This window comes from Aphis gossypii, chromosome 3 (genome assembly GCF_020184175.1).
Source record: "Aphis gossypii isolate Hap1 chromosome 3, ASM2018417v2, whole genome shotgun sequence".
Classification (NCBI taxonomy): domain Eukaryota; kingdom Metazoa; phylum Arthropoda; class Insecta; order Hemiptera; family Aphididae; genus Aphis; species Aphis gossypii.
The window spans coordinates 14,215,306-14,230,541 of NC_065532.1; the positions used below are offsets into that span (position 1 = coordinate 14,215,306).

At 29.9% G+C, this 15,236-nt stretch overlaps 1 protein-coding gene and 1 long non-coding RNA gene across 6 annotated transcripts in view; one reads left to right on the top strand and one right to left on the bottom strand.

The window, feature by feature from the left end:
- Positions 1 to 15,236, top strand: part of LOC114130276 (B-cell receptor CD22-like) — a 332,047-nt gene that overhangs the window by 309,491 nt on the left and 7,320 nt on the right. For all 4 annotated transcript variants that reach the window (XM_050204078.1, XM_050204079.1, XM_050204080.1 and 1 more), the window contains 2 exons: positions 4,783 to 5,076; positions 7,594 to 7,911. In XM_050204078.1, coding sequence (XP_050060035.1) covers positions 4,783 to 5,076; positions 7,594 to 7,911 — 612 coding nt within the window. The remainder of the gene's footprint in view (positions 1 to 4,782; positions 5,077 to 7,593; positions 7,912 to 15,236) is intronic.
- Positions 8,326 to 11,037, bottom strand: LOC126551230 (uncharacterized). 2 transcript variants are annotated; one of them, XR_007605095.1, is made up of 4 exons: positions 10,808 to 11,037; positions 10,600 to 10,724; positions 8,775 to 8,871; positions 8,326 to 8,696 (listed from the first exon to the last, which is right to left on the bottom strand). It is a non-coding gene; the product is annotated as an uncharacterized LOC126551230 (long non-coding RNA). The 2 variants fall into 2 exon arrangements; XR_007605096.1 differs by having other exon boundaries at positions 10,600 to 10,829.

Sequence of the window (15,236 nt, forward strand, 5' to 3'; positions counted from 1 at the left end):
TAACATCGATGTACATGTGTATGTGTGTGCACTTGCGCGGTAGCCCTCTCGGCTCTTTTACAACGATGTTCATCTGAAGATAATAAAATATTATTCCATTACTATGATAAAATCTCAAAAAGAAATGCATACGTAATAATACGCGAGTTCGTATTATACCGACTTCGTACGATTCGAGTCGTATGTGTTTTACGTGATACGGTAATAAATTAAGTCTTCGTAATATAAATAACACAATACACAGCTGCGGGCAGAGAGAGAAGGAGATTAAGTGTACCACAGTAGTTGTTTTAAAATATATATAAATGAAAGCAGGTAAACAATATAATAGAATAGAAAATAATGAATAACGTTGTGTTATTATATTAGATGGACACTATATTATTATATTTTATGTGGTTTTTTTTTTTTTTGTTCGAGTTCTAATAAATTACCGTCTGAAACCAGTTATAAATTATGTTACGTTTTAATATAATAATAATTATTTAAAAACTTTAAAAACATTATTTTTTTTTATAAATGGTTGACAAAAAATGGATTAAAACCGTTCTTTCTAATAGACAGTGTTATTAAAACTCAGGGTATGACATTTATCATGCCATTAGTGTTTATTTGTTTTTATTTTAGTTTACTGTAATGTTTCAATTTAATGTACCATGCGACCCATTACTTTATGACCAAAAATAAAATAAATACACTTAATTGTACGGGTGTAGTGTATTGTGTTCACGACTTAGGTACCTATTCCACCCGTTACACTAAAATAATAATAATAATAGTAATAATAATATTATAGGTACGTTTGTCCGAAAGCATTTGTTTAAATCTCTAGGGGTTTCTCTATAATATAACGACGTGGTCGAAAATTATGTATACATTGAATTTATTGAACATTGATACTACTACAAAACAAACACTCTGGTATTATATTATGCGCTACATTGACAAAAAAAAAATGTTTATTATTTTATGTTTTCACGCACTATTATACTTAAGCGCTTAAAATCCAAATTATCACGAAATACCCTCACGTAGAATCATACGCACTCGCACACACACAAAACTCACCCGTTTCGATAATATTACACAGGCACACCTCGGTATATATACCGACTGGAGTACCGTTTTCCGATGTATCGTCGATTGCGCCGTAAAGGCTGATGATTTATTGCGATTATTGCAATAAATATTATTATTATTTTTGATTATTGTTGTTAAAACACAAAATATAAAGGCAATTATTTTTCCCTAACGCGTATATTATAAAATAACGGTTCTTTCCGTATAAAAACTCGGTAAATATTTTACCGAATCACACTACCACTGTTACAGGTCGTTGTCACGATTTAACATATTATAGAAATAGGATAACATACGATTTAGCGGACTCGTTTATCTAATTATATTATAACAGCGTTAAGCTAATGTTACACACAGTTAAGTATATATTATGTTACCGGAAAAGATGATAATTCAGGAATTGTCGTGATATCCTAGTCATTGTTGACAACGACTGGATGACTGGAAAGGATAGGCAATGTTGGATATTTCGTAGTTACCAGTCATTTATTACAATTCCTTACTAAATCAGACATTTTCGTTGTTGTCTAGTCATTGTCAACATGAACTGATTATCATCTTTTCCGGTAGCATATTATACACTAACTACTAAGATTTTAACCAGTTTTCATTTCCACACATATATTATGATATGTTGGTACAAAAAATAATATCATAGTACATTATTATTGTAGACTTACCCAAACACTTAGATTTCGGCGTTTAAAAAATGACGATAGGGCGTCAGTTGAAAGTGAAATTTGACGTTATTGTGCTCGAAGCGTTTTTCCATCTGCAAAACATACAATTTTATAAAAATGTATATAGTGTTTACTGTATATTATTACAAAATGTTTGCCTTGGTTTGTCTTATAAACCCCTTGCTCTGAGATACCGTGTGTTTAAGTGTATAGGTATTGTGAGTCAAAGTTGCCAACATTTTATTGTTTTATTGAAAACAGTTTTCCGAGAATAACGAACACCAGTCAGAGTCAGTCCACTATAAAATGCATTTTCACGCTGTTTTAAAACTTTAAAAGTGTTTGCGTTGTTTCTATCGTTCTATGTTTATTTTTTAAACCTGTAGGTATTTTTACTTTTTTGTTTTTGCATTGTTATGTAAGATATAATATAGTATCATAATTTGTTTTAGTTTTTAACTAGCATGATGAACCATAATATCTAAAAACGTTTTTAATAAACTTTGTTGTTACTGTATTATACAAATATGATTCACCCATGTGTTCATTAAAGTGTTTTTCTTTAAAATTGTATTATATAATATAATAATAAGTGTAAATACTGACTATATTATATACTTATTTTTTTCAAATGATAGTCAACTATTTGTATTATTATACTCGAACATACAATTTAAAAATTGTACAATTTTTTTATCATTATAACTCATATAACCTCTATATCTTATACTATTATACCTTATACCCTTGGTACATACACTTAAATTATTAAAAAACTACTCGTTTTGATTTCGATTTAGATACATCATCATCTAGAAAAAAGTTATTCGCTTAACAATATTTACAGGAAAATGAACGATTCTCAGTTGAAAAAAAATGAAGTCGGTATCGCTACAAAACACTCTATAAATGGTAAAAAATCTAAATATTTAAATACGTATTCCTTATTTATACAATAATATGTATAATATAAGCATTCTAAAAATCGGTAAATGAATAAATTCATTATGGAATGAAAAAATATGGACGCGTATACCTTGTGAACCGTCGTGTGTATAATATGTATTGACACTAATACGAAACGCAATAACATAATCGAGCGATATGAGTCTAATAATAATAAAATGTTATTTGAGCTGTTACAAGATTGAAATAATATTGACTCGGCGTCATAAAACGTAAATATGAATCTACACTCACCAGCAGATTGGGTGTACATAAAACAAATACACCCTAATTAAATTCCAATTCATAGCTTTACAATATTTATCTATATTATATTATAAATTTATAATACATGCCTAATATACGTCTATTTTGCGCTAATGCTGTACCCTCATCAACATATTCACCCGCGCACAGCTCGTATTTTGCTGTTTGAAAAATATGCGTTAAACATAAATACTATATAGGTACTTACATAAAAATAAAATAAGATCGTGTTTGACACGTCGTAATCGAATGGTATTGTAATTTACGACATTCCGACATTTATCGAACGATGGTGATTTTGGTTTGAAATTTCTGAACACAATTTACTTGCAATATAAACGATATTTGAAAAAAATATATTTAAGAATAATAAACTCTGTATCTAAAGCATCCTATACATACGAAATCTAGAGTAAAATAACTGACAGATATATAATTGCCTAAATAAAAAAAGAACTAAAAACCGCTTGTTTAAAAATTGTAATTTTTTAAATTATAACTAGCAATTCAAATGTATTAAAATTAAAAAAAATGTTATTGCTTTTTTAACGAGTCCTCAGAGAAAATTGGAAACGTTGTGGATTCACCATGAAAAAAAAAAAATAATTTTATAAGCCTGCCTGAAAAACTAAAACTACTTTTTCATGAGTATCTACTATCTAAAGACTATTCTGTGTGTCCAAAAAAAAGATATAGACACAATTTAATATATCCTTATAAAATCTAAAGTATGTGCTTTAAAAAAAAAAGAAACAGAAAACTGATAAACAAAAAATTGTTGAGACATTGAGTTAATGGTAAAAATAATACATTTTTTAATATATAATATTAAAAAGTATCTAATATATTATATTATACTATACTACTACTAATAATAATAATAAACAATAAACAATAATTGGACTAAAATATTAGTCTTAGATAAATTTAATGAGATAAAAATAACTATGCAGTATACGTATATACAATATACATAAATATATAAATTTCTAAAACATTGAAAAATATATTTAGTATTGTAATTCTAAATATCATTAAATAATCTAAGATCACATTTAACTTCACTTTAGTATGATAGTATGAATCACGAAACCAATTTATATCCTTCTTGTTTATTTATTTATTTATTTATTTATATCTTACTTATAATGTTTTGATGATATGCAAATACCACAGATTCCAAGCTTTGATATTGTCATTGATTATAAAAAGAATCCACCCTGTTTTTTATCTGAAATTACATGCAGATTGGTAATAGGCAACAATGGGTAAGTGACAGTTTTCCACTTTTCATGGGAAATGCTCAGAATTAAAATGGTCGTATGTTCTTTTTAAGTATAATATCTTCAAAAAATATATAAAGCATCTGAAGAAAAATGAATAATAAATGAATAATTGTGCAGTTTGTATTAAAATCAAATTTTATTTTATTTTTGCCTATAATATCCCGAAATTATCATGAGCTGTTTATAATAATAAAAAATAATTATAATAATTTAGATTCTATTTGTTAGTATTTGTACGAGTAAATTTTGCTCATGTCCCAAAAATTAAAAAAAAATATTTAATTTTTGAACAGTCAGAGGAGCGTTTTGCATTTTACCAATCGATAATGTTATATCAGCTATCGTTTATAATTACATATTATTTACGTTATCCATGCCTCGGAATCTGCGTGACTTTTGAGTTCGCAGGTATTTTTATTTTACTGTGCATCATATATTGCGCAGTTCAAATATAGAAAATTCAATATTATACATAACCTTTAATATACGAATCGCAATGTTTATTTATGATCGCATTTCCGCAGACGCACCGGGCTGCAAAACAGACCGGGTGATGGTGATCGGCGCGTCCCGGGGCGAAAGCATGGACGTGCCGTGCGAGGTGGACGCCGATCCGCCGGCCAAAGGGTTCCGGTGGAAGTTCAACAATTCGGGCGAGACGATCGACATCGGCCCGGAACGGTACATATCCAACGGCACTTTCAGCGTGCTCAGGTACACGCCCGTCGCCGACTTGGACTATGGCACGCTGTCGTGTTGGGCAACCAACGGGGTCGGCCACCAGTCCGTGCCGTGCCTATTTCAAATGGTTGCCGCCGGTAAGCATTTTTCAATTCACGTATTATATTTAACGTCTGTAAATATTATAAAAAAATAGATAAATAATAATTTAGGTAATGAAAATACTAAAATGTCCTGTACTTTCTGAATTTTGGTTTGTCAGTAGAAACGAGACAATATCATTTCTTTACAGAGTAATCATCGAGAGATCGATATGGACATATTTTCTCAAACCATAATTTATCGATATATATTACATATTTCGAATATCAAAATAGTTTATTCAGGAGTTAATTTTTTATTGTATTTTATATTATTGTGTACTTTTAAAAACACCTACATAAGTGTACCAATTAAAAACAAATGTAAAATGTCAATTAACCTTTTCAAAGAATTTTTTTTTGTCCTCTTTAGGACACAACTACCTACTATTTTTTAACAGATTTTTTTTTTTTTTTTTGTTTTCCGTAATATTCAATAACAATTATTTTCAAATTGAATAAATAATATTAATGTATTTCAGAAATGATTTATGCCACGACGAATAAAAACTGTTTAACCTTTATAAATAAACTGTGTAATGATAATAAAAGTACATTACTATTATAAGACTATACGATATAATTATTCTAATCTCGTTATTCATTTTATATTTTGTACACAATGTAAAACAAAGAAAAAAACATATAAAAAAGAACTATATACATTGTATTATCATGATGTATTTCATCATAGTGAAAATAAAAGGAAAAAAGAGGGTGGTGTACCACTTTGCTGTATAGGTGTCAGGTGAATCACCGTAATGTATATGTTAAAATTGAATTCAATTATACATTATTGCAAACAAAGAACGATTTCTGAGTGGAGAAGGCCTATCAGTCTATTATATTGTCTCTACAAGAGTATACTCCATGAAATTAAATTTTTTTATTATTGATATTAAACTAATTTAATAGATTAATATTATAGTGTTATTTTAATGATTGCTAAAAACATTGCTTATATTAAATTACAATAATAGTTTATATTTACAATTTATAATTTTTACCATACTATACCTATATTATTATTTCATTTTTTAAATCAATACTACCTTACCGCGCAAGTTTCTTGGTTTAAATAGGTTTTTTAGTTTAATTTAATAAAAGTTTTTATACTCTGATGCTAATTATTTTTTTTTATAATTACACACTTATTTTTTTAGTATAATATTATGGAAATAATATTTAATAATGTTACATGACGTACAGTAAGCATCATATATGCGTGAAAGCACGCAACTATTTCGATTGGAACATTTAAATAAATACACGTTCCATATTTAATTGGTACTTACGGACAACAAATTGTAGTAGGTAGATAATATAGTGATACGTAGTTTTTATATTAAAAACTATACCGTAAAACATTCGACAATTTTTTTTTTTATTTACGTAAGTTTGGCCGTTCAAGTTTTCTTAATGAAAAATAAAATATTAATAACAAAAGTTTGTAGTGTACAAAACGGAACACAAATCGATTAAAAACACTGACAACATAATTTAACGCGTTTTTTACCCAATATATTAAAAAAACATTTTGTTGCCGTAATAATTATTACGCTTTCGTCGATAGTCGTTTCTAAAAATAAAAAAAAATAAAAGGAAAAAAATGGTGTTCGCCTACAAGCGTGTAAATCATGTTTTATAATTGCCGTATTATATGTTCAAATCGATAGCGTTTTACAAGTGATGCCTTGTGTTATTATTATTAAAATTATATCATCACCAATACCACGTGGCACGCGATGTACGTGATTATTATATACCGTGACAAAACCTCAATAACAATATTATATAATATTGAGTTATAGTACGGTGTGCGGTCTACCGTAATTGTTTTGGCAAAGCATGGCAACTATTCAAAGCTTTTATGAAAATACATGCTCAGCTATAATCTTAATGTGTTTATACCTTTCAGGTATACAATATTCATGTATACTGTAAATATATATACTATAAATATCATAGAAAATATCAATCTTCATTTTTTCTAAATATCTAACCCAGACACATCAATAGAAATTAGTTATGTTTAACAATTAATAATTGAAAATAACCCGAATAATATGGTCAACGAATTCTACAGGTTCCATAGATTTTACATCTATCAAAATGTCAAAAACGACAGTAAAATTTAGTAAAAAATATGAAAATAAAATTTCTAATGTATTTTTAACGTTAAATAAGAAGTTAAACAGAAAACGAATAATTAAAATAACGTTGAATGAAAAAAAAAAAATAAAAAATAACGATCGAATTCCCGAAATCCGCACACTCCATTCACCACCCCACCAAGTGTGGGTACGGGTATTACTCGTTCGTGAGTAAAATGTTAAATCGCAGTTTTGTCGCGCAATGTTTTTTTCACCCCCCCCCCCCAAAGTGTGCGGGTTTTAGACAATTCAGATGACTTGGCGACGATTTATATACTATATATGAACACCAGTTACCTATTTCGTATAATACTTTACCTGTCCTGTAATATTATTGACATAATATTGTGTTCCGGTGCAGGTAAACCGCAATCGGTGCACAACTGCACTGTTCGGAACAACACGGACGGCGCGGTGGACGTACAATGCGAACCGGGCTACGACGGCGGCCTGCAGCAGGTGTTCGTGCTGGAGGTGTACGCCGAAAACCTGGACAGCCAGACGGACGGCGAGGAGCTGTACCGGAACTTGACGGACCGGACGTCGCCGCGATTTTCGCTGGGAAAGGTCGCTCTGGGCGTGCTGTACACGGCTCGCATGTACGCGGTCAACGCCAAGGGCAAGTCCACCGCCGTCACTCTGCCCAGATTTTCGTTTCCCAGCTCCGAGAACCAAATGGGTGAGTACCGTCCTCCGATTATCTGTAATTTGTATACGTATAGTTAGAATTTGTATAATAATAGTAGATACCCAACGATAAACGTACCTATAAATACATTTTACAAACGATTTTTGGTTTTTACAATTATTATTATAACGTTTATCGATGATATTATGATGGCAAAGATAAATCGATAAATGTTTTAAGTCATAGATAAAGGTTTCACTCGCGCGTAAATAGATCGTTTGTTTTTAGATGGGATATTGATCACGGTTTTTCCTAAAAAACCTATCTCGCTGGTTTTTGGATTATTGTGATAACGTTTTAAACTTATTCTTGTTTTTAAACAAGTATAAGTTGAGGGAGGACTGAGGCTTAGGCTTCTAAAACTATTAAATACTTTTCCTAAATGTTACTTTAATCGTGGTGCTATATTTTGTTTTTCACAGTTTGAGACGTACAGGACGGTTTGTAATTATGCAAATGCTTAATGCATCGTGGTTAAATGCAGCATAATAATTGACTTCGTTGCTTGACGTTCTCTGGTTGTTGCCGTTTCAAATCTGATAGCAATAATATTATACATCAATTCATATTAAATTCGTGCTAACTAACGTCGTATAATATCCATTTATGCGTCCATATAATTATAATGAGATATCTTAATATTATACGTATTGTGTACATCATAGTCATAATGGCATTATAAAATATGAATAATACTTGTATCTAGACATTGCAACCATAACGTGCATCCATACGGTGTATATTATAATTTCCATCAGTTATTAGAGAAGTTATACCTGTCATTCAATAATATGTCTAAATGAATATTTGGTATGTACGGGGATTTAATAATTATAAGGCTTTCTGTCTCATACCTGTCTATAATCAAGCACGACGATCCCGTGTTTCTACCATGACAAATATTATAGTTGATTTGATTGTTAAGTTGTCCTTTATCTATTTTCGGTAAATCTATAAACAAAAATAATTAATATTTGTTATAAAAATATAATTTTTTGGTAGGTAGATAAAAACCATATTGAAGATTCTTCATAATTCCATATGTACAATACTAAAATATACTGATAAGAAGATATTACATTGAGCACATAGTAGGTCATAAGTAATAACTGAGTGTTAAATCTAAAGATTGAAATAATGTTATTTATATGATACATAATATATTATAATAATATCTTCTAAAAAAGGTTTTGTTAGACATAAAGCTGAAAGTATCGACTAATTTAATTTATCTGGTCTCAAAACTAAATAATAATAATAATACATGCATATTGTTTAGGGTCTGCGTCTATTCTCCATTGTGACTTTTATATCGATTAATTATATAATTTGTTATTAAACAACTTGATATTATGCCTATTAAATCAAAGTATATAAAAATATGAAACAAACCTTTACCTTGCATATTATTATAATAAATTATCCCAACTTTTGATAATATCAATAATATAATTATATTATAAACGGTAACATAGTAGTCATAATTTTGTAGTTGTATGTGTTTTCATAAAGAAAAAAAATATTTAGGGAAATAAGTTTGAATAAGTAACTCGTCATTATGCATAGCATACTGAAGTATAGACTAGGGCTAGGGATTATTAAATAGTTGGTACATTTTCTTATATGTATTTTATAAAATAGAAGTACTTCGAATATCATAATTAAGTTGTTAATGGAAATTTTATAGTATTTAATACGTTATGTTATGTTATGTTATGTTATGAATTAAATTTATACATTCGCATTACAATAATACTCACACAATAAGCTATCTTAGAAAAATATTATATTACCTTTAAAGCACTAACATGCTAGATTGTGATTTATGGTGTATTTAGTTTAAACTCTTCTTTTGTTACTAATTTGTGTTATTTGTCTGCGAAATAAAATATGCAATACTGTAGACTTTTTATAAGTGCTAAATGTGCTCAAAATATTATTAAAGATATTATATATAAATATATTTAAAATGTTACTATAACTGTATATTATATATTCATTTTGACTGTTCAACAGATGAAATGAAAATTAAATGGATTTAAATTAAATCGCTTTATGTTAAAAATTCTCAAAAGTATATTTTTCTATATTTTAATGCTATAACTGACTTTCTGTAGCTTTACTAATGCTTTGTTAATGTTTGAATGACGGACGACTAGATGAAGTTACACCTTAATCTTCAGCCAGATATATTCTTGCAAGTAGTTTTCCAACAGTAATGTAATTTAAAACAATTGATTTTCATCAACTGTTACGTGAAAAAGATATTTGAAAACTCTTCGATGTATTCAACTCTTAAACCCTATAATTGTAACATAACTTTACAAAAAAAGAGAGAATGACAATGCATCATATAATATTATATTATGTATATTAAAATATTAATATTATATTAAATTTAATATAGTATAATATCTATACACATACAACATAAATCTATGTTTAATACTTTAAACATAAGTAATAAATCAAAAAAATGATTTAAATCATCAGTGAACAATGTCAAAAAAATATTTTGCGTGTGTCTATAAGTTATAATATATAATATGTTAAGTTTATTCAACCGACGTTAAGTTAGACTATAATATTATGATTATAATAATATTATATTCTATTGACTTTGTTTGTAATAATAGTATTTTATTTTGATAGACGATGCAGTTTTAATAATAATATTACGTGTTTAACCGACGTAGTTGATGTAGCTCACGAGTTCGAGAACTGTACACGTAGTTTTTCAGTCAATGTCCTCCGCCGCCGCCATCTCGGGTGGTTTTGGGTTTGATGTATCGACGAGCGCTGCTCTATATGCAGCACATAATAAAATTGTAAACCAAAATCGATACCAAAGTGTTGTAAAAAAAAAAAAAAAAAAGAACGACCTCACCTGGCTCAAACTCGCAGCTATAGTGTTCTTGTTTTTGTTGTTTAATTTTCACATTTAACGACACAATTAACCTAATTTTTATAGCCTCGAAATACTTTTCGTTGTCGTCAGACCAAGGGCGCAAGTGCAGGAATGCGTAAAGTTTTTTTTTTTTTTATTGTTATTTTATTTTCTTACGATTTTTGTTCGTGTGGAGTCGGGTTAGTGAGGCCAGACCCGATTCCGATGAAATTAATACTGTTGTTTCGCGCACCAGCGATAATAATTATATTCATTTCTGCAAAACACTGTGTAGCGCTGCAATAATGGTTGTATATCCGTCAAGTTCTGAAAATGTCTCAATACTATTAATTTAATCTAATTAATTACAATAATTTCAATGTATTATTTCGTTGTTTTCCGATTGTAAATTACATAAACCTTAAAATATTACATTATTATTTCGTATTACGATTCTAAGGATTATTTTTTATTGATTATTCGTATTCAACGCTGTTTCTGCGCTGTGCTCACCTGTAGTATTTAATATATACTTACTGTATCGTACCTATAATAATAGTTATAAAATGATCGCCTTTACGTTCATTGGCTGCTATTATTATTACGTAATGTTAATTTTTATCCGCTTGATCTTTACGTAGCAGTTAAAAATATTTCTATAGCGTTTTTCTAATCATAATAATGCTTTGCCGACACTGCTGCGATCGAATTTATTACGTTCTTTCAGTACGGTATGATATTGTTTTATCAGTCTAAACAAGCAACCAAAACAATGTTTCAAACTAAATGACGATTATTCACTACGCGTCGTACATATAATATTATTATTGTTAGCTTATAACATTGGGATGTATAATACATTTATAAGTATGCATTTATTCAATATTATGAAGTGTTAACACTGAATAAATGTATATTTTGTAGTCTTATATATCTGGTAATATTGTGATTTTTTATAATAAAAACAATGTGATGCCATAGTAGTATACACACAGAGTTTTATTCGAACAACAATAAATACTAAAATCATCATTTCAAAAAACCAAACAATTTTTATGAGACGATTATCTGTTGTTCTTAGTATACAAACGTGTGTCGTGCGCGTATACACTATTTTAATATTATATTGTCAGCTACACCTGTTAATTGTTAAAATCAATGATATATTACTATATATACAAAGCGATCTTTGTCGATTTATCGAAACGACGCCAAACTGAAAATATAGCAAATAAAATTACTACAATGCACTGTCTCAGAAGGTTCGCAATTATTATAATTCAAATTAAACGTCCTTACTGTATAAACCGTAACACGGGTGACGTATATACAATATGTATTAAAAAAAAGTCTAGGATAGTGTTAATAGTTAATACCTATACGTTTTTTGTAAGCTTGTTTATTTATTTTTGGAGGATGAGACAGCAGTACTCAAATACAGTCTACTGTGAAAAAAAAAAAACATCTAAAATATCATTTCCAATTAGCCATCGATGGACGAATCCGTGATATAGACGGCTTTATCGCGCGTATCACAGTGACAGAAACGCGCACTCGTTAAATAATTCACGTCCGCTGCTACAGAGGTCAGCATAATGGGAAAAAAATCGTTGGCTTAACTTGAATAACGGTTAAGCTTACCTGCGCCTATACACACAATATTATATATATAGTTTCGGACAAAATGACTCTGAAAAGGTGTTGTGGGAACCGAAACCCTATACGCGTGTGTGTGCGCGCGAGCTCGAACACGGGCGCGTCTCCGAGAAAAGGATTAATTGAAACTTTCAAGATGCTGTACAGGCACAAAGGAATCATATTACTAGTCGAAGTAGTAGTATGATACTTTCGTCGACTTCTCAGAAGCCATATTTACCTTGTTGGTATTTTCTATGGGAGGTGTGCCGTGTGTATATATATATAGTCATATGGCCGGTGGTAGTGGTAACGTCGAGAAGACGTTATATTATTATTATTATTATTATTATTATATGATGGGTATGCGAACTCGGTGAGAGGGGAAACAAAATGAATAACTGAAAAGAAGTCTGCGGTGAATCGAGGTGGATCTCATACACTACATTAACATATACGTAGAACGCTAATCTTTCAACGCCAGAACTTTTCCAATGTGTTCATTAAAATTTAAAAATACGATTACGATCTGTATACGGCTTTCCACGATTGTTAATCTCTCTCCCGTAACGAGTACTATTATTATTAAATCATTATTTTATTTGATGTTTTCAGTTATGATGGGGCTTTAAAAAAAAAAAAAAAATTATGCGAGTCTCGTGTACCTATTGTAAAATTTAAATATATTCACATTGTTATTGGTTTTCGAATCCTAGCGTATTATGTATAGGCTCGTTACAACGCGCGTGTTTTAAACCAGTTATGATACATAAACTATATACTATATATTCAAGCTATAGCACTATAGACTACAGTTATTCGATTTTACGACGACGACGACGTTTAAATGTCATTCTATAGTAAATAAAAATTCAATCTTACCGCATTGTACCACACGATGAGACACTATTGTTGTCCTCGAACCAGCTTTTTTCCTAAAAAAAAAAAAATCGTATTACCTACGGTTTTTCCAAGGATTCACGTGAATATTTTAAGCCACCGTATACATAAATGCTATTATAATATGCGAATATTATATAATATGATATGCACCCTATATTAAACTGTCCACGGGTCGTGCGGCACTCTACTGTTTAATTATTAACAACCGTTGCTGTATCTTTTTAATAAAGTCGCAATAATGTTTTCCTCCCCGACTCTTTTTTTTTTCTTTTCTACAGATTTCCATAAGCCCAAAGTGTTGCGAAATTCCGCGGATATCGTCGTGCTTGTATGCGTGTGGGTGTGTGCGTGTGTGTGTGTGCGTTGACGTTCGTCCCGCGGCGACTTGCGAAGAACGTTTAATAAAATATTTATAACGAGCGCGCGCGGCGCATATTAAACGAAAAACGACACACAATTCTCTTTCGGCGGTGGTGCGTACGAAGGAACTTTTGCCAAGCTTATTATTCATAATTAAATTCAATCTTGTCGAGTTTGCCGGCGGATCCTCATCGTTGTAATATTCGACTTACCTGTGCCGCAGCGGCGTGTGCTTGTACGCACACACGCGCGACCTCATCCGCACCCGCGTCGCAACACTCTCCGCCGCCAAGTCCGTCTTAGCCCACGTCTTTAATTGCAAACTAATGTCACAAATATAGAACGGCGATGGGGCACGTATAACTTGTCAAGTGTACGAGATCCTCACAAAGTAAACTTTAATTAGCTATGATTGGTTAAAACATTATACGGCGACGCAAAATCCCTCATCGAAAATCTTCAGAAATGTATACATTATGATATACGGAAATGCGGTGCACATAATATTATAATATACGCGCACGTACGCTGCACATCGTGACACATTAAAAGTAATGACAAGTATTATACCGTGGTTTAAGTATATATTATTATTATTATTATTATTATTATTATGACAGCGCGTGATGGTGTATTCGTTCGATGTTAAAATATTATATTATTTAACGTGCATATATATCTTATAATATTATATATAAGAGCAGCTTTTAATGCATTTCGTAACGTTGTTTAATCGTCCGCGTGACCGTTTAAAACTAAAAGCGAAATATAATGATACTAAATATTATACTATGAAATAGTTAATGTTATTATATTCGTACAGTACGGTACAAATTCAATATCGATAGCTGCAGATGTTAAGTAAGTTAGGTAATATATTATTATAAATATTATATTTTTGTGAACAGAACGCGTGAAGTCTTAACACTGCAGGATGTTTATATGAATAATATAATATATATGATGTACAGTCGTTTTTTTTTTATTTTTAAAATGAATAATATTACAAAACACACTCGTAAATACCACAGAATATTGTTGGAAAAGTTTTAACGTGTCGTATAACACGTCTTTATCATAAGATGTAATAAGAACAATAGGGGGAAAAATATATTGATTTCTAACGCCATCCGTCGAGACGATGTTTTAATACAAATATTGTGTTTTATAGAAAACAGTAACCACTTTTTTTAAAACTTTTAAACTGTATATGTTGAGCAATTATTTTTCGAGTTGTGACAAAAATATGCTCTCTACTTGTAAGACTCCAAAAATTTCGTTATTTTTATAATATTAAAATTTTTCGTTTTAAATACATTTCCTGAAATGTGTTAAAAATTCTACTAATCGTATGAAATAATGCTTAGAAAATTAAAACACACAGACTACAAAAATATATGATATAAGATACTTTTTATAAAAATATTAAGGCCATATTATTTCGTCAAATATTTATTTTTTAAGAAAAAAAAACTCTCTTTAATTGATGGAAATTATTATCGTTATCATTATGCCATAGGTATTCTCTAAA